At 43.9% G+C, this 17,072-nt stretch overlaps 1 protein-coding gene and 1 long non-coding RNA gene across 2 annotated transcripts in view; one reads left to right on the top strand and one right to left on the bottom strand.

Moving 5' to 3' along the window:
- Positions 1-855: 855 nt before the first annotated feature.
- Positions 856-8,078, bottom strand: LOC148120067 (uncharacterized). Its single transcript, XR_015734755.1, has 2 exons — positions 2,885-8,078; positions 856-1,488 (listed from the first exon to the last, which is right to left on the bottom strand). It is a non-coding gene; the product is annotated as an uncharacterized LOC148120067 (long non-coding RNA).
- Positions 8,079-10,609: 2,531 nt separating this feature from the next.
- Positions 10,610-17,072, top strand: part of LOC146891851 (uncharacterized) — a 102,104-nt gene continuing 95,641 nt past the window's right edge. The window contains 2 exon segments of the mRNA XM_085676507.2: positions 10,610-10,698; positions 11,173-11,267. Of these exon segments, the coding sequence (XP_085532633.2) occupies positions 10,610-10,698; positions 11,173-11,267 (184 nt within the window).

Consider the following 17,072-nt stretch of genomic DNA (forward strand, 5'->3'; position numbering starts at 1 on the left):
CAAGATCTTCTGAGTAAATTGTGCACATGGGGACCAAGGAAGAGGGTAGCAGGGAAGAGGGGGAGGAAAGGAGGTGAGTGGAGAAAATATATAGTTCAATAAAAACAATAAAAAAATTAAATAAATAAAATTACAGTTAGACAATAAAGACAGATTCAGACAAAAAGAAACCTCTAAATGGGTCACAGTGTGTTTAAAAAGATATATGTAGACTTAAGAAAGAGAATGGGTATAGGAAGTTATAATAACAGTTTTTATTTTTTATTAAAAAATAAAACAAAGTCTTTAAAGAGACAGTAAAAGTAATATAAAAAAAAGTCACACACAGATAAAAAATTCACAGGGAATCTGGATCCTGTATAGTATTGTGTTGATTTTAAATGTTTCGGTTGCTAACAAACAAAGGACATGAGGTTAAAAGAGATGCTGATCAAATATCAGATTAAGAGATGCTGCTAAAATACAACAACTTAAAAATTTTAAAAATGTCTTAGCTTTAAAACAGAAGTCAATAAATATATTTGTAAAATGTAACTTAAGAGATGCATTGCTTTAGAGAAGCAGTTTTGCTTTTGTTACTGTGTGAAATACAGACTCAGAGACACATCAGAATGAACTTAGCTTCTGTGGCTGCAGAGGGGGCTCCAATTCCGTGAACTGAAGTGCTTTCCCTTTGCCTCTTGGCATCTTTTCCCTGTATTTACACTTTAGCTAGTGATTTCCATACCTCAAAATAAACTCAATGACATTTTAGGCAATACAATGCATAACATGTGGGCCGACTTGTTGGAGTTTCTGTCCCGCCCAGTACCCCACAGCCGGCAAGCAACAAAGAAAATCACACACAAGACTCCATAAGATTATAAAGCTGAATGGCCCATTAGGTCAGGCTACTTATTAGTTCTTATAACTTATGTTACCCCATTATCCTTATCTATGTTAGCCACACGGCTTGGTACCTTTCTCAGCTGGGCAGCTTACATCTTTCCTCTCCGGTGGTCTGGGCAGAACTGGCAGAGGGAGTTTCCTGCTTTCCAGAATATTCCTGTTCTCATCGCCCCACCTCTACTTCCTGTCTGGTTGACCCACCTATACTTCCTGCCTGGCCAATCAGCGTTTTATTAAAATACATGATTGACAGAATACAGACAATTCTCCCACACCATTTCCCTCTTTTTTTTTTTAAAAACAAAGGAAAATACCCATAGTCCATTTGTTGGGAATGTGGGCGTAGTATTTCAGGCTACTTCCTGCTGGTTGGGGGCGCTGATGATCTTATGGGGACCTAAAGAAAATTTAGAGTTATAATCAAGTCCTGACTGGAGTATCCTGTGAGTCTTGATCATCTCAGGCAGCAGTCTTGAATCTGTTCTGGATGTAAAACTTAGACATCTGGGCCATCTGTTCCTGTCGGAGATTTCTCAGGTGGCCTCCCTTGATCAAAGCTGATTTTTCTTAACTCAGAATGAATCCATAGCCTCTCATTTTCTGTGGAAACAAAAGCAAAATCTCTTTTCCAAAGTAACATACCTTTTGACTTCAGTTTTGAAGCCAAGGTATTTTCAAAATACCTATCTTGGGTTAGTTCAGCAGCATTTATAAATAAAAGTCCTTTAGCAGCTGTTGCTCCTTCCTCAGCATTCAAACAATTCAAAGAGAGCATAATAGCATACAGTATCAAGATTCTCTGTGTATTTTCCATCTGTCCATGTGGCTTTATTTCAACCTCTATTTCTTTTATTTTTACTTTTACTTTTTGACACAGGTTCTCTGTATATCTTTGTCCTGGAATAACTCTGTAGACCAGGCTGTCCTTGAACTCACAGAGATCCACCTGTCTCTGTCTCTCCAGTGCTGGGATTAAAGGTGTGTACCACAACACCTTGAACTCACAGAGATATGTCTCTGCCTCCCAGGCATTGGGATTAAAGGCATGTACTACCACACCTTGATGTCACAGAGGTCAATCTACCTCTGCCTCCCTTGTGTTGGGATTAAAGGTGTGTACCACCACACCCAACTACTCCTTTTTTTCTTTTTTACTTTTAAGAACTTTAACCTTCAGCCTGCATATATTTTTAACACATAGTAAACCATTTAGAGGTTTTCTCGTCTTATTGAATCTCTCTTTACTGTATATCTCTCTTTTTCTGACCACATGAGCCTTTAATTTACTAAGCAATATGGAGAGCCTTGGCTTATACGGCTAGATCCAGCCCATTCCTTAGCTTTCCAGCCTCATGGCAGGGGTACCACCAGAGCCATTTTTATCCTCACAACTCGAAGGCGTTTCAAGGTCCCTGCCAGCAAGCAAGCTGTAGCATTCTGCTCACAGATCACACTCAGTCGGACAGCCTGCCTGAAAGAGTCAGAGATTGCCCTGGCAGGACGGCCCAGAAAGATGGCATTTTAAAACAGCGCAGCTTTTTTCCTGCTACGGCTGAAAACTGAAAAGCATGCGTTCAGATTTTCATCAACACTGATTAAGTTTTTCATGGCAGGACCTCTTAAAAGAGCTGCAAGGTTTTGCAGCTAAAGCTGAGTCAGGAAGCCTCTCTTAGATGAGAGTGCTTGCTTGCCTCTAGCAAGCGGCGCAGATCTGAGAAATTGCTGCCACCAAGAAAACATGATTTACTCTATTCTTTCCCAAGCGTTCTGTGGATTCAGTTATCCACGTCTGGGCGCCATATGTAGCGTGAGGGCCGGCTTGTTGGGGTTTCTGACTCACCCAGTACCCCACAGCCGGCAAGTCCCAGAGAATCAATCACACAGAGATCTCTATAAGTTATAGAGCTGATTGGCCCATTAGGTCAGGCTACTTATTAGTTCTTATAACTTATGTTACCCCATTATCCTTATCTATGTTAGCCACACGGCTTGGTACCTTTCTCAGCTGGGCAGCTTACATCTTTCCTCTCCGGTGGTCTGGGCAGAACTGGCAGAGGGAGCTTCCTGCTTTCCGGAATATTCCTGTTCTCATCGCCCCGCCTCTACTTCCTGTCTGGTTGACCCACCTATACTTCCTGCCTGGCCAATCAGCGTTTTATTAAAATACATGATTGGCAGAATACAGACAATTCTCCCACACCAACAATGCCAGGTACAAATACCTGATTCATAAGGTACTATGCATGGTTTTCTGGGATTCCTCTAAAGTAAGTTTTGCATAGGTTTTGTATCCATAGGAAACTCTCAGACAAGATTCACATAGGGCAACAAAAGGTATTTGCAACACAAAGGAAGAACTGAGCTAGGCCAGGTATAACCCAGTGGGGTTTCATGGCTAGTGGAGGTTGCTTGCTATCCTTCTGGGGCCAGGCTAGTGGGGACATTATACCACAGACACCCTCCAGGCAGCTCACTGCTCTCTGCAATGAAGAGTGGCCACTCATAAGGACTGAATGCGCAGTGAAGCATTCAGTGAAGGGAGCACTGAGACCACTAAGTTTATTCCTGATGTATGCATAAGAGATGTTTCTGTGATCTGTTTATTCCTGATACTGGCGTGCAGACAAATAAGCATGAGACTACCAAAGTCAGCCTTTTTTCAATTCCAAGGAAAATAATTACTGAGCTCGTTATGCATAGGAGCAAAGGTATAATGAAAGACAACAGAAGCATGGATTCAGAGAGATGTTGGGATAACTTGTCTGGTGGCCAACTGTGACATGGTGTGCAGGAAATAGAGTGCTATGTTTCAATGTTGGTGGGAAACTGCATTTCCTTCTTTGTTCTCAGAGCCTGATTTCTGCAAAGTAGGACAGTCATGAGAAATCATTCTCTGTAGTCAGAGGGTCCTGAAGAGGGACCCTAATGATCGTTGGCCTGAGAAAGGTCACATTGGAAGACAATGGGCATTATTCCTGCCTCATCAGTCCCTGAATTCCTCTAAAAGTAAACCTGCCTTTCTGGGTGGTGGTGGCAAATGGCTTTAATCCATTTAATCTACCTCAGGGGGTAGAGGCAGTCGGATCTCCATTATTAATTCTAGGACAGCTATGTCTCAAAAAAAAAAAAAAGAGAGAGAGAGAGAAAAAGTAAACCTGCCAAGGTCTTGTGCTTGGGGTTTACGGAAGAAACTCTCACCCAGTTTCTTCATTGGTCAATAATAACTCTTTTTTTTTGTAGGTGCCAGGCCACACCCTGAAACATATACCCAGGGAATTCCTGACCTGAGGACATGCACACTCAGCACTAATGCCAATGATGGAGGAGAACACTTCTAGCCTCCCCATTCTCTGACAAACCAGCAGGTCACTTCCTGAGTTTTAGAGCAGCTCAGAGGCTCCATACAACTTCAGAATGTGTGTAGGGCAATCAAATGGTTTATGTTCCAACATCCAACTGCAGACCACCACTACCAGTTCTTAGCAAGATCTGGGGACAACAGGAAGATTCCCTTGTGAAAGCCTTCCAGTGGATGTGTTGTTGTGGAATCCCTTTCCTACTTCATAGATGTGTATATTTTGACAGTACAGAAAGTTCCCCAAGCCTCTCTGTCCTCACAGATGACCTAGGAAACCTACCTGAGTAAATAAAGAAAGTGCCTCAGCAGAGCCATTGGATGTGAATGTGCATCTCAGCATGGCCTCTAGACTGAACTGTCTGAGAAGGTCCAGGGACCCTATTTTTCAGGCCACCAATAATCATGAAGATGGTGCAGTTGTATCTCACTGGTATTGGATAGAGACAACGTACAAACAAATACTGATGTACTGAGGGAAAATTCCAACAGAGTTTACTCTAGTTGGCATTCAGAACACTTTAGAATGTCTGAGAAGAATGCAAAAGGAACATAAACTCTCAGATACCCCTGCTCCTCAGCAGCAGTCACTGTTGTTATAGAACATTTTTTTCACAGATTGACTCAATAAAATGATGCCCTACATCATATAAAATGATGTTCCTACACCAAATGTAGGAATCAACTGAGTCTAATCCTAGAAGAGATGGCAGAGGGTAAAAAATTCCTCTAGACCCTGCAATTCTGGCCTCAGCACTTCCCACAAAGCATCCAGAGATCCAGAAAGTCCAACAGGGAAGTAATGGAGTCTGGATATATTGAATCCAACACAAACCCCAGTTGTAATGATCTGTTCTGTCTCTTTAAGAGACAAGCCACGCGCCCCCCCGCCACTGTCTGCTGAGACAGGCTGATCTTCAGCTTACAGCCTGAGTTCTCCCCCTTTTCCATCTCCCTCTCAAAGAGGCAGCTTCTGCTTCTCCCCACTTCTCCCTTTCCACCCTTCCGTCTCTCCCTTCTCTCTCCCTCTCTCTGCTCTTCTCTTCTTCTCCCTTCCCCCTCCATAACCTACTGAATAGATATCCAACCTCACTCTGCATGGCATGCCTATCAATGTCTCTGTCTCTTGCCTGCCACCGCGTGTCTCCCTGCCCTGGACCAGCCACGAATTGGGGACCTGCAGCCATTCCTGCCTGGGACTGGCTGCTCTCAGTGCCCGCTGCCTGCCGCCACATGGCCCACTGCCACCGCTTGGGGACCTGTAGCATTTCTGCTTAATTTTTCCATTACAACAGCAGCAGACTCGCCTACATCATATCAGCTTATTTTGTCACAGGCACCCCAGGGAAATCAAGGTAGAAAAAATGGTCTGTTCAGAAGGGTCTGAAGGACAAGTATGGAAAAAGAAACCATAAGGAACACATTAGAAAACTGAACACAGTCTCAATATTACAGGAGACCCCAGATCCAAACACTACAATGTTCACATAACAGTTCCCAAAGAGACCTTCGTAAGTTTCTGCTTCATAAGAAAGGAGATGAGAAATAACACAGAAGAGGAACTGTGGACTTGGGAGCTCTGCATCCATCAGCAAAAAGTCCCCCCAAAAACAAAACAAAAAACAAACAAACAAAAACCAAACAGAAGCTGGAGCATGGCTAGAGGAGTTCACATCCTAGGACTTCTAGTGCTTCTAGTGGAAACCTGGCCCTATCTCCCCAGGAAACAACAAACCCCTGTTCTAAGCCAAGATGGTAGTTCAGTACTAGGCAGCAGGAAGGAGTGTCCAGGATGACAAGCAGATGTGTTCTCCTGACCACTCTTACACCCGTGTGATCCCAAGATTACTGCATGAAAATGTGGAAAAGTAGCGGAATGAACACTGTCCAATGCTGGGGGTTCACTTCCAGCCCAGTAGAAGGAGGATGTTGAAGGTAGCAGAAGTATATGACTTGTTAAAGCTACCGAGTCTCCATGCAGCTGCTTCTGGGGGCCCAGGATGCCTAGAGTTGCAGACTTCCCATCCCTGCTGTGGGAGCCAGCCATGATAAGCTAAGTAAGGGAAGGTCACCCAAAGGAAGTTCTTTACTTCTAACCATTATCACCTGCCAGAGTAGAACTCAGCCTAACATTCCAACCAGGACACCCCTAGACAAATGTCAGTCAATCAGGGGTCCTAAGCCTCAGAAACCCCTCACCCCCACCTTTTCTACTATAAAACCCCATTGTAAGTGAGCTCGGGGCTCTCCGATTATTCCAATACGCTGGCCATGCGAAGAGACCGAGTTTGCAAACTTGCTTGAAATAAAGGCTCTTTGCTTTTACATATGAGACTCGGTCTCCTTGTTGGTTTTTGCGGGGACTTCGTGGATTTGGGAATAACACCTGCTCCACATACACTGTTAGATATCAAGCCACGCAGAACCCACCATCCTCCTGTTGCCTAACAATGACTTCAAGGTACCACGTTGTGCTGGACACCCCACATACCACAACACTGCTAGGTTTTAGGTCCTATGGAAACCTGCAAGGCCACATACCACATATACATTTAGATATTAGGCCTTATCTGACGGTATTCTTTACCCCCACACTCATATATTTATGTCCACATACATTACAAGGTGTCAGTTCAGGAGGCCTCCTCACCAACCACATAGCAGTAGGAGTCAAGATCCTACTTTAGCACAGCAGCTGGATATGCCCCTTCCAGCTGCTGTGCTAAAACAGCCTCGCTAGCATTCGTACTGACACTCACAAATAGCTGTTCCATCCTGCTACATTCACTCTCCCCCAACAACCATCTTTACTTGTAGGCCACGACCTCGCCACCGAGGTGGCCTTCCGGTTCGAGGTCGAGCCTGACCCACACAAACTCAGGGACATCTTCCGGGATGTCTCTGCTGCCACCGAGGGCCTGTCCCTACACACGACGTTCCTTACGGCTGCGGCGACACCGGAAGTAGTCCATCTCCGTCGGATCTCTCGCCAACCACCAAATTCCTTCCGTAACTTCCGCCGTCGCAACCGCAGGAGCCGGAAACAGTAGCCGTTCAGGCGGAAACACTTTCATTTGGAAGCTGAAATAGCGTCCTTAGGAAACGGAAACTCCAATCCCGGAGCCGCGAAGGACCCTGGGAGAGCGAGTCCTGAAGATGTCACGAGGCCTATCGAGGCTGAGCACGACTACTCAAACGATTGAACTGAGCGTCACGATCGCGGTGGGCGCCTCGCTGCTCTTCCTCAATATCCTAGACTTCGCCGTGCTCTCATATGAGACGAACCGGCGTCATGGCAGGGGCAACCGTGTTTGCGCCAGGGATGACAAGCTCACGCCCCATACCCAAGGACAGGCCCCATACCTAAAGGACACGCCCCTCAAACAACACGCCCCACAATAAAGAACACTCACCCAAAGGACACGCCTCCTGCAACGACAGGTGTCCTCACTCACCGACAAGCTCCCTCTCACAGAGACACACCCCCTCAAACAAAAATACACCTCCTCCAGTGACATTGTGCCTCCCTGAAGGACGGGCCTCCTCTTAGTACGTGCCTACCCGCTCCCAAAAAGACACGACCCCTCTCACAGGAACACTCCCCCTCTCTCAAGGACACACCCTTCCCACTGCGCGCCACACACACTAGCACAAGAACAATTCTACTCTCACGAGACACGAGACACGCTTCTTCTCTCAAGGACACGCTCCCTACCACAAGGACAGGCCCCTCCCACAAGGTCATGCCCACAACCTCAAGCACACGTCCCTCTCACAATGACTTGCCCCTTGTAATAAGGACGTGCTCACTACCCAGACAAGCCCACTCACTGGACAAGTCTCATCCCACAAGGAAACGCTCCCTCTAAGAAGGATGCATCCCTCCCACAAGAACACCTCCTGCAAAGACATGTCTCCTCCATCAAATCCTGCCTCTTCTTGCTAAGTCCCCTCCCACACGGACACTGCTCCTCCCACTAGGACACTGCCTCTCCCTCAAGTACTGGCCTCCTAGGACAGGATGGATACTCACCCTCCAATAACGACTTCTGGAGATCCCCTCCAATGAGGACACACTTCCTGTTACAAGGACACCCTCCCTTCAAGGACATGCTCTTTTCCACAAGGACACACTTGATCTGATGAATATCCGCAAATGAGCTCTATCAACATTAATACATACAAATGTACACTAATCCTTGTAAGCACATGCAAACAAGCACCAATAGGGACATATACAAATGAACAGTCAATCACATGAATGTATGCAAATGATCATCCGTATGAACATATGCAGATGAACATCCTTCCATACGAATTCACGCTCAAGGACAGCCATATGGAAATATGCAAACGAGCGCTCACCCATAGGAACACATTGCAAATGAACACCCTCATGAATATGTGCAAATGAGACAGCTCATGTGAAGGTATGCAAATGAGCATTCATAGGAATACATGCAGATAAGTATCTATAGAAATTGCAGATGTGTAACCACAGGAGCTGTTAAAATAAAAAGGTTCTAAGGATTGCCACGGTTCATCCACTACTGTACTCTGCTCTACCAACCGAGCTATCGAAGACCTACGACTGAGCTATCAAATCCCTTCTGATGATTTGGTGATCTGGCAGTTTGGAGTCCATTTCCAATGAAGAGAAACCTTGCTCAGCCTAGACAGGAGCAGGAGGGCCTTGGTTCTGTCTCAATATGGTGATGTGACACATTTCGTTGACTCCCCCACTTACCCTCTTTGAGGAGCAGATTGCGGGTGGGGTGAAGAGGTGTGGGGAGCGGGAGACAAGGGAGGGGCGAACTAGGAATAGTATGTAAAAAAGAGGAAAAAATAAATAAAAAGGCTCAGGAACGTTATAATAAGTCAACAGATAAATTAGGATCATTTGGCAGAACACTTGAAGACCTAAAACAATTTGGTATACACAGAGATTCGTTTTGACACAGGGTCCTGTGTGTTTCTAATATGTGTTTTAGTCCATAGAGGGCAGTGAAGGGGACTAGGATGGTGATTCTTTAGTATGGGGACCCCATCACTGGCTGGATAACTGTGACACGCTGGCTCCTGAAGACCAGAGAGATCTGTTCCACTGTCTTCAGGACCGCCCATTATTTTTACTATTTTTATTATTTTATATTTTATTTTATGGACCACCACCCATTATGTTTTTAAAAATCATTTATTTTTACTTGAAGGCTGCACACCTCAACGACATCTTCTGGGACGTCTCCGCGACCAAGAGCCCAGACAGCAGCAACGGTGGAGGCAACACCAAAGGTCGCTGCTCCGGTTCTGATCTCTGGTCGACCACCGGAAGCCCTTCCCAGACTTCGGCCGTAGCAATGGTGGCAGAAACACTTTCTTTTGCAACCGGAAATAGCGCATTTGGAACAGGAAACTTCTCTCCAGGCTCGACGCTGCAGAACTGGCCTCTTTAGATCACTTTTTGGGATATTACAGGCTTGACTTCCTGATGGGGTAGGTAGTGGGGCATGAATGCAATAGGTGAATGAATGCTTCCACACAGCTCAGCTCCCTCTAGTTCCTTTCTGTTGCAAGAGCCAGCTATGATAAGTTAAATAGAAACACCACCCAAAGGAAGTTCTTTACTTCCAACCATTATCACTTGCCAAAGTTGGACTCAGCCATTGATAAGTTTAATGGAGGTCTGAGTCTTAGTAGTTTACTCTGAAGCAATACCTGGTTGCAGGAAGAACCACAAACAGATTACCAGAGCACCACCCAAGAACAGACCATCCAAAGGAAATGCCTAACATTCCAACTGATGTAGATAGGATCACCTGCCAGTACACACCCACCAGGACACCCCTAGACAAATGCCAGCCAATCAGAGGTGCTGAACCTTAGAAATCCCTCACCCCCACCTTTACTACTTTAAAAACCCAACTCTAACCGAGCTTGGGGATCTCCATTTATTCCAATATGTTGGACATGCAGAGAGAACGAGTTTGCAAACTTGCATGAAATAAAGGCTCTTCACTTTTACATATGGGACTCGGTATCCTTTTTGGTTTTGGGGGTGACTTCGCAGATCTGGGCATAACACCTGTACAGTCCGCAAGGTCACCAACTAGCCTCAAATTTTATAAACTCCAATTTTATGAACTCAGTGTGATAAAGCTCATGGGCTGTGAGCACCTTTAGCCTTTGGCATAGGGTTGCCTTTGTGATGATGGGTTTCATAACTATTTGATGTGATATCCTAGCAGGCTTGGTTCCAGAAGTTCATACAGATAGTACACTTTCTGATTGCTCAGTATCCCATATAAAGCAGAGTAACGTATATTTAACCACAACTGCCTTGTATTCTGTATCATCTCTAGATGCCGCATGACCCCGAATGCAGCCGAAATAGCTGCCATGCTCTTCTGCTTGAGGAATAGCGTGAGACATAACTTTTCCAAACCCACAGATACAGAGTAGTAACTGCTGTTATTATTATTGTTCCCTAGTTTACAGTAAAGCCATATATGTACATCATAGGACAAATATACATGATCGACAACAATAAAACACCTAGAATTTGCCGATATTTTCACAGTAAGCAAGAAAAACATGTTCAAGGTCATCTTTGGCTACATAGAAAGCTTGGGGCCAGTCTGGGCTACATGAGGCCCTGTTTGAAAATAAAATAATTAAAATTAGAATTTGCAAAACAGAACAATATTTAGAAACACCCAGGTACTTCTTTCTTTCACACTGTTCACCTGTCTGTCAAGATGGACCCATTTCCCTAAAAAACCTAGTAGACTTAATCATAATTAGTTAATATGCATTCATGTCCACTCATCCTCAGGTTTCCCCAGTCATGGCTGACAGTGATAGCAGGAATGTGAGGGGAGCCCACGGTACTCTCAATGCTCATTGTGTCTCCCTTTGTGCTCTGCTCCCAGGATGATGGTGCAGGGCTACTGCCAGCCCCTGGAGAGCAGTGACCTCTGGTCACTGAATAAGGGAACACACATCAGAAGAAGTCGTACCTGTGCTGGTAAAATAACTGGAAGAAGAAACGTGCTAAGTCAAGAAAGCGAGTGTCATGTTTCTGTGTTCTCTCGGGCAGATGTTGCCTATGCTGACCTGTTACCTTCCTTTAGCCACTGTGCCCTAAATCCTCTTAAATTTCTTGTTCTGGGGAAACTGAATCACCTCCATAGACTGCAGTTTCTCCTTCATCAGATGGGGGTGGAGTGGAAGTGTTTAACACCAAAGGGAACTCCCAGAAACTCCCTCCTGTATTGTCTGTAAGTTACATCTTGACATCAGTGATTGATGAGTTCTCCAGAAGGAGAGAGGGGGCCATCTGCCAGGCTTAAACTTGGTTCTGCTACTCACAGCCCTCAGCTGCTGTGTGTGCTAGGGCTTACCCTCCTTACTCGGTCTGTCTTTTTAGCCTCTCCCTCTCTGAACATCTTTCTGGTGTCTTGATTGTTTCTTGAGTGTTCTTGCTGGATTAAATAGGTGTTTTTGTTATATATGTGTATATATATATATATATATATATATATATATATATATATATATATATATATATATATGCGCACATCTATGGGTGTGCATTTGCCATAGCATGCTTGTCTGGAGGCCAAAGGACAACTTAGGGGAGTTGGTTCTCGCCCTTTACCATGTGAGTCCTGGGGATTGAACTCAGGTTGTCAGGCTGGACAGCAGGTACCACTGAGCCACTGAGCCATCTCACTGGCTCTGAGCCTCCATTCTTCTTCTCTGGATTTTCTTAGCTGCTCGTGAGATAAATGTCATCTGATGACATTGATCTGATCAGTTCTAGATCAATCCTTGTAACTTTTCTAGACAAGTTGTATTTACTCATCTGGAGCAGATTTGGCCTGGGCACTTCCATTTTGCTGGAGAGGGTATGGCAGGAACTGACCCTCTAGGCTTGAAAGCCGCCACCCAAAGACTGATTCTATAACCTTGTAGGCCCATATTTCTACTTGGTGTGGCAGTCAAGTTCTGAAGCCATAGGCCCCACCTGAAGTGGTCACATAGCCATGCAGATAGGCTGTCACTGCCCTAACAAAAGATCAGGATGTGGTTTTGCCCCTTTCTTTATAATTTGGAGGATGCCTGATAGAGATGCTAATTCAAACATATGTGACAGTTAGCATACACAGCAGACAGGTAGATGCAAACTTGACAAAGCATCATTTACCTGATTACCTAGGAGACAGAATGCTAATGTATTTCCCTTTGAGTTAAGTTTTGGTTTAAAGACTGGAGAATAATGAGGAGGAATTTTTCAGGATGTAAACTCAGAATATCATGAGGTATCTCTGAGAATTTCCCTCCCAATGAAACCATGAGAATTGTGTCTCCTCCACGCCGGTCCAGAGAGAGATAGTTTATGTTGGGGTCTGGTAAAGAAATAATTAAGGGTCCCAGCTAGCCACCAAACCCCAACATGACCCAGACCTTCAGGGATGCTCATCTTAGTGAGGAATCACTTGTTCTTTTTTTCCAAAGGTGTGAACACATTTCATACCTGTGGATAGGGAAGGGTAGGGAACAAATCTTGTTGGGCCAGAACTTGGCAGGGTTACTTATTCAGAGAAAAGGTGTAAGCTGAGATAGATTCTGGGCTGCTGGGAGTTCTGCTTGTCCAGGGAAGTGATGAGAGAGGCGTGGGCTGGGAAGTCTGCCTTAGATTGTTGGCCCTAAGATTTCTGTAGAGAAATCTATCTGGTCTACCCTGCCTCCTGCTCCTGTCTTTGTTTCTGGCCCAGTTCTTCCTTGGTTTGTGATAGTATTTTGTGTTCTCCTCAACCTGTGCTCCCCTTATGTAAGGCATTTTTGGATCATGTTTCCTGTTGACATGACTATCTAGTGGTTCAGTAGCTGTTAAAAAAGAGATTGGAGGTGTTTTTGTTGTTTTTGAATTAAATGGAGTTACTTACCTGTTGTCATTCTGTCCCTAGGCAGATACCCAAAAGAACTGGAAACTTAGGTTCCCAAAGACTTGTACAGACTTGTAGCTGCCTTGTCTGTGATAGTCCAAAACAGAATCAAACCCAAACACCCATTAGAATGTAAGTAGAAGTTGGAATCACTGCTCAGAGCAGAGGGAGGAAGCACAAAGCTAAGTGGAAAGTAGACAGGTCGTCATCCCTCCAGTATTCAATGCCTTAATGTCCAGTGTATCTAATTAAAAGAAAAGTAGAGTCAATCACATTCCTGGCCAGCAAGAGAGAGTGAACTTCCATTGGAGGAGTGGCAGAGGCGATTCCTCCCTGCGGAGCTCTCCTGAATCCAGTCCCAGCCTTTATCCAGGAGAGAGTGAACTTCTAGCAGACTCCCATTGGAGGAGGGGTGAGTTTTCTCCTGGCCAGAGGGCTTCCTCTAGGAGGAATTCAGCCTTTCCCCGCCCCCCTCGACAATCTGGTCACCAGGCAGAGGCGACTCCTCCCTGCGGAGCTCTCCTGAATCCAGTCCCAGCCTTTATCCAGGAGAGAGTGAACTTCTAGCAGACTCCCATTGGAGGAGGGGTGAGTTTTCTCCTGGCCAGAGGGCTTCCTCTAGGAGGAATTCAGCCTTTCCCCGCCCCCCTCGACAATCTGGTCACCAGGCAGAGGCGACTCCTCCCTGCAGAGCTCTCCTGAATCCTGTCCCAGCCTTTATCCAGGTACACCTTCCTCTCTTCCCCCCTTCCCTCTGGGACCACAAGATCTCCCCAGAGCAACTCCCTTGCTCGCTGGGCCTGGGTTGTGAGTGCAACCCGGTAGTAGGGAGTGCCTGTGTTTCAATAGACTGCCTGAGGAAAGGTAGGCCTTCTGTCAGTGAATTCCCTGCCCAACAAGGGAACCTGACCTGGTACTAGAAGATCCAGTAGAGAGCATTTGAAGGAAGAGATGGGCAGACGCCAAGGCAAGAACTCCTCCAACAATCTAAAAAGCAACATGAAATCACCAGAACCCAATGACCCTACAATAGAAGGACTTGAACCTCTTAATTCAGAAGAAGCGGGAAAAAATGCCCTTATGAAAGCAATAGAGTCCCTTAAACAGGATATGAATAACTCCCTTAAAGAACTGGATGAGAAGTATAACAAAAAGATTGAAGAAATGAGTAAAGAAATGGATGAAAAATATAAAAAAAACATCGAAGAAATGAGTAAATCCATGAATGATATACTGGGAAACCAAGAAAAAACAATCAAACAGGTAATGGAAACAGTTCAAGAATTGAAAACTGAAATGGAGGCAATGAAGAAAACACAAAATGAGGGCCGGCTGGATATGGAAAATCTAGGTAGACGAACAGAGACCACAGAATCAAGCATAACCAACAGGATACAAGAGATGGAAGAATGAATCTCAGAGTCTGAAGATACCATAGAGAAAATAAATGCTCTGATCAAAGAAAACAGCAAATCCAACAAATTCTCATCACAAAACATTCAAGAAATCTGGGACACAATAAAAAAACCAAATCTAAGAATAATAGGAATTGAAGAAGGAGAAGAACTGCAGATCAAAGGACCAGAAAATATATTCAACAAAATTATAGAAGAAAACTTTCCCAATCTAAAGAAAGATATCCCTATGAAGGTTCAAGAAGCATACAGAACACCGAATAGGCTTGATCAAAAAAAAACATCCCCTCGCCATATAATAATCAAAACACAAAACATACAGATTAAAGAAAGAATATTAAGAGCTGCAAAGGAAAAAGGGCAAGTAACTTATAAAGGTAAACCTATCAGACTTACACCGGACTTCTCTATGGAAACCATGAAAGCCAGAAGGTCCTGGATAGAGGTACTGCAGAAACTAAGAGACCATGGATGCAAGCCCAGACTAATATACACAGCCAAGCTATCATTCACTATCAATGGAGAAAACAAAATATTCCAGGATAAGAACAAATTTAAACAATCCGCAGCCACAAACCCAGCCTTACAGAAAGTAATAGAAGGAAAATCGCAACACAAGGAGTCCAACATTGCCAGCACTGCTTACAATAACTCAGACATCTAGCGACCCTTCACGAGCTTAACTCAAAGAAGGGACACATACAAACTCTATTAATCAAACAAACAAAAAGTAATAATAACCGGAGTCAACAACCACTGGTCATTAATATCACTTAATATTAATGGACTCAATTCACCTATAAAAAGGCACAGACTAAGAGATTGGATACGAAAACAGGATCCAACATTCTGCTGTTTACAAGAAACACACCTCAACCACAAAGACAGACACCTACTCAGAGTAAAGGGATGGGAAAAGGTTTTTCAAGCAAACGGACCTAAGAAACAAGCAGGTGTGGCCATTCTAATCTCCAACAAAATTGACTTCAAACTAAAATCAATCAGAAGAGATGGAGATGGACATTTTATACTCATAACAGGAACAATTCATCAGGAGGAAGTCTCAATCCTGAATATCTACGCCCCTAATATAAAGCCTCCTACTTATGTAAAAGAAACACTTCTAGAACTCAAGGCAGTCATCAAACCACACACACTAATAGTAGGAAACTTCAACACTCCTCTCTCACCAATGGACAGGTCAATCAGACAGAAACCTAACAGAGGAATAAGAGAATTATTGGAGGTATTGAATCAAATGGACTTAACAGACATCTATAGAACATTCCACCAAAATAGGAAAGAATATACCTTCTTCTCTGCAGCTCATGGAACCTTCTCGAAAATTGACCACATACTGGGTAACAAAGCAAACTTCCACAGATACAAAAAAATATTAGTAACCACCTGTGTCTTATTAGACCACCATGGATTAAAGTTAGAATTCAACAACAGTGCTACCCCCAGGATGTCAACAAATTCATGGAAGTTGAACAGTCAACTACTGAATCACCCCTGGGTCAAGGAAGAAATAAAGAAAGAAATTAAATTCTTCCTTGAATTTAACGAAAATAAAGACACAACATACTCAAACCTATGGGACACTATGAAAGCAGTGCTAAGAGGAAAGTTCATAGCACTAAGTGCCCAATTAAAGCAAATGGAGAAAGCACACATTGGAGACTTAACAGCACACTTGAAAGCTCTAGAAAAAAGAGAAGCTGATTCACCCAGGAGGTCTAGACGACTGGAAATAATCAAACTGAGGGCTGAAATCAACAAAATAGAAACACAAAAAACAATCCAAACAATCAATGAAGTAAAAAGCTGGTTCTTGGAGAAAATCAACAAGATTGACAAACCCTTATCCAAACTAATCAAACGGCAGAGAGAGAACTTGCAAATTAATAAGGTCAGAAATGAAAAGGGGGACATAACCACAGACATAGAGGAAATTCAGAGAATCATTAGATCTTACTACGAAAGTTTATATGCCACAAAGTTGGAAAATGTAAAAGAAATGGACATTTTTTTAGATAAGTACCATATACCAAAGTTGAACCAAGACCAGCTGAACAATCTAAATAGACCTGTCAGTCATGAAGAATTAGAAGCTGTTATCAAAAATCTCCCTACCAAAAAAAGTCCTGGACCAGATGGTTTCAATGCAGAATTCTACCAGAACTTCCAGGAAGAGCTAATACCTATACTCCTTAATGTATTTCACAATACAGAAACAGAAGACCCATTGCCAAACTCTTTTTATGAAGCTACAGTTACCCTGATACCAAAACCACACAAAGACACAACCAAGAAAGAGAATTACAGACCAATCTCACTCATGAACATTGACGCAAAAATACTCAATAAAATACTGGCAAACCGAATCCAAGAATACATTAGAAAAATCATCCATTATGATCAAGTGGGCTTCATCCCAGAGATGCAGGGTTGGTTCAACATACG

Source organism: Myodes glareolus, chromosome 13 (assembly GCF_982192425.1).
Source record: "Myodes glareolus chromosome 13, mMyoGla1.1, whole genome shotgun sequence".
Lineage (NCBI taxonomy): Eukaryota > Metazoa > Chordata > Mammalia > Rodentia > Cricetidae > Myodes > Myodes glareolus.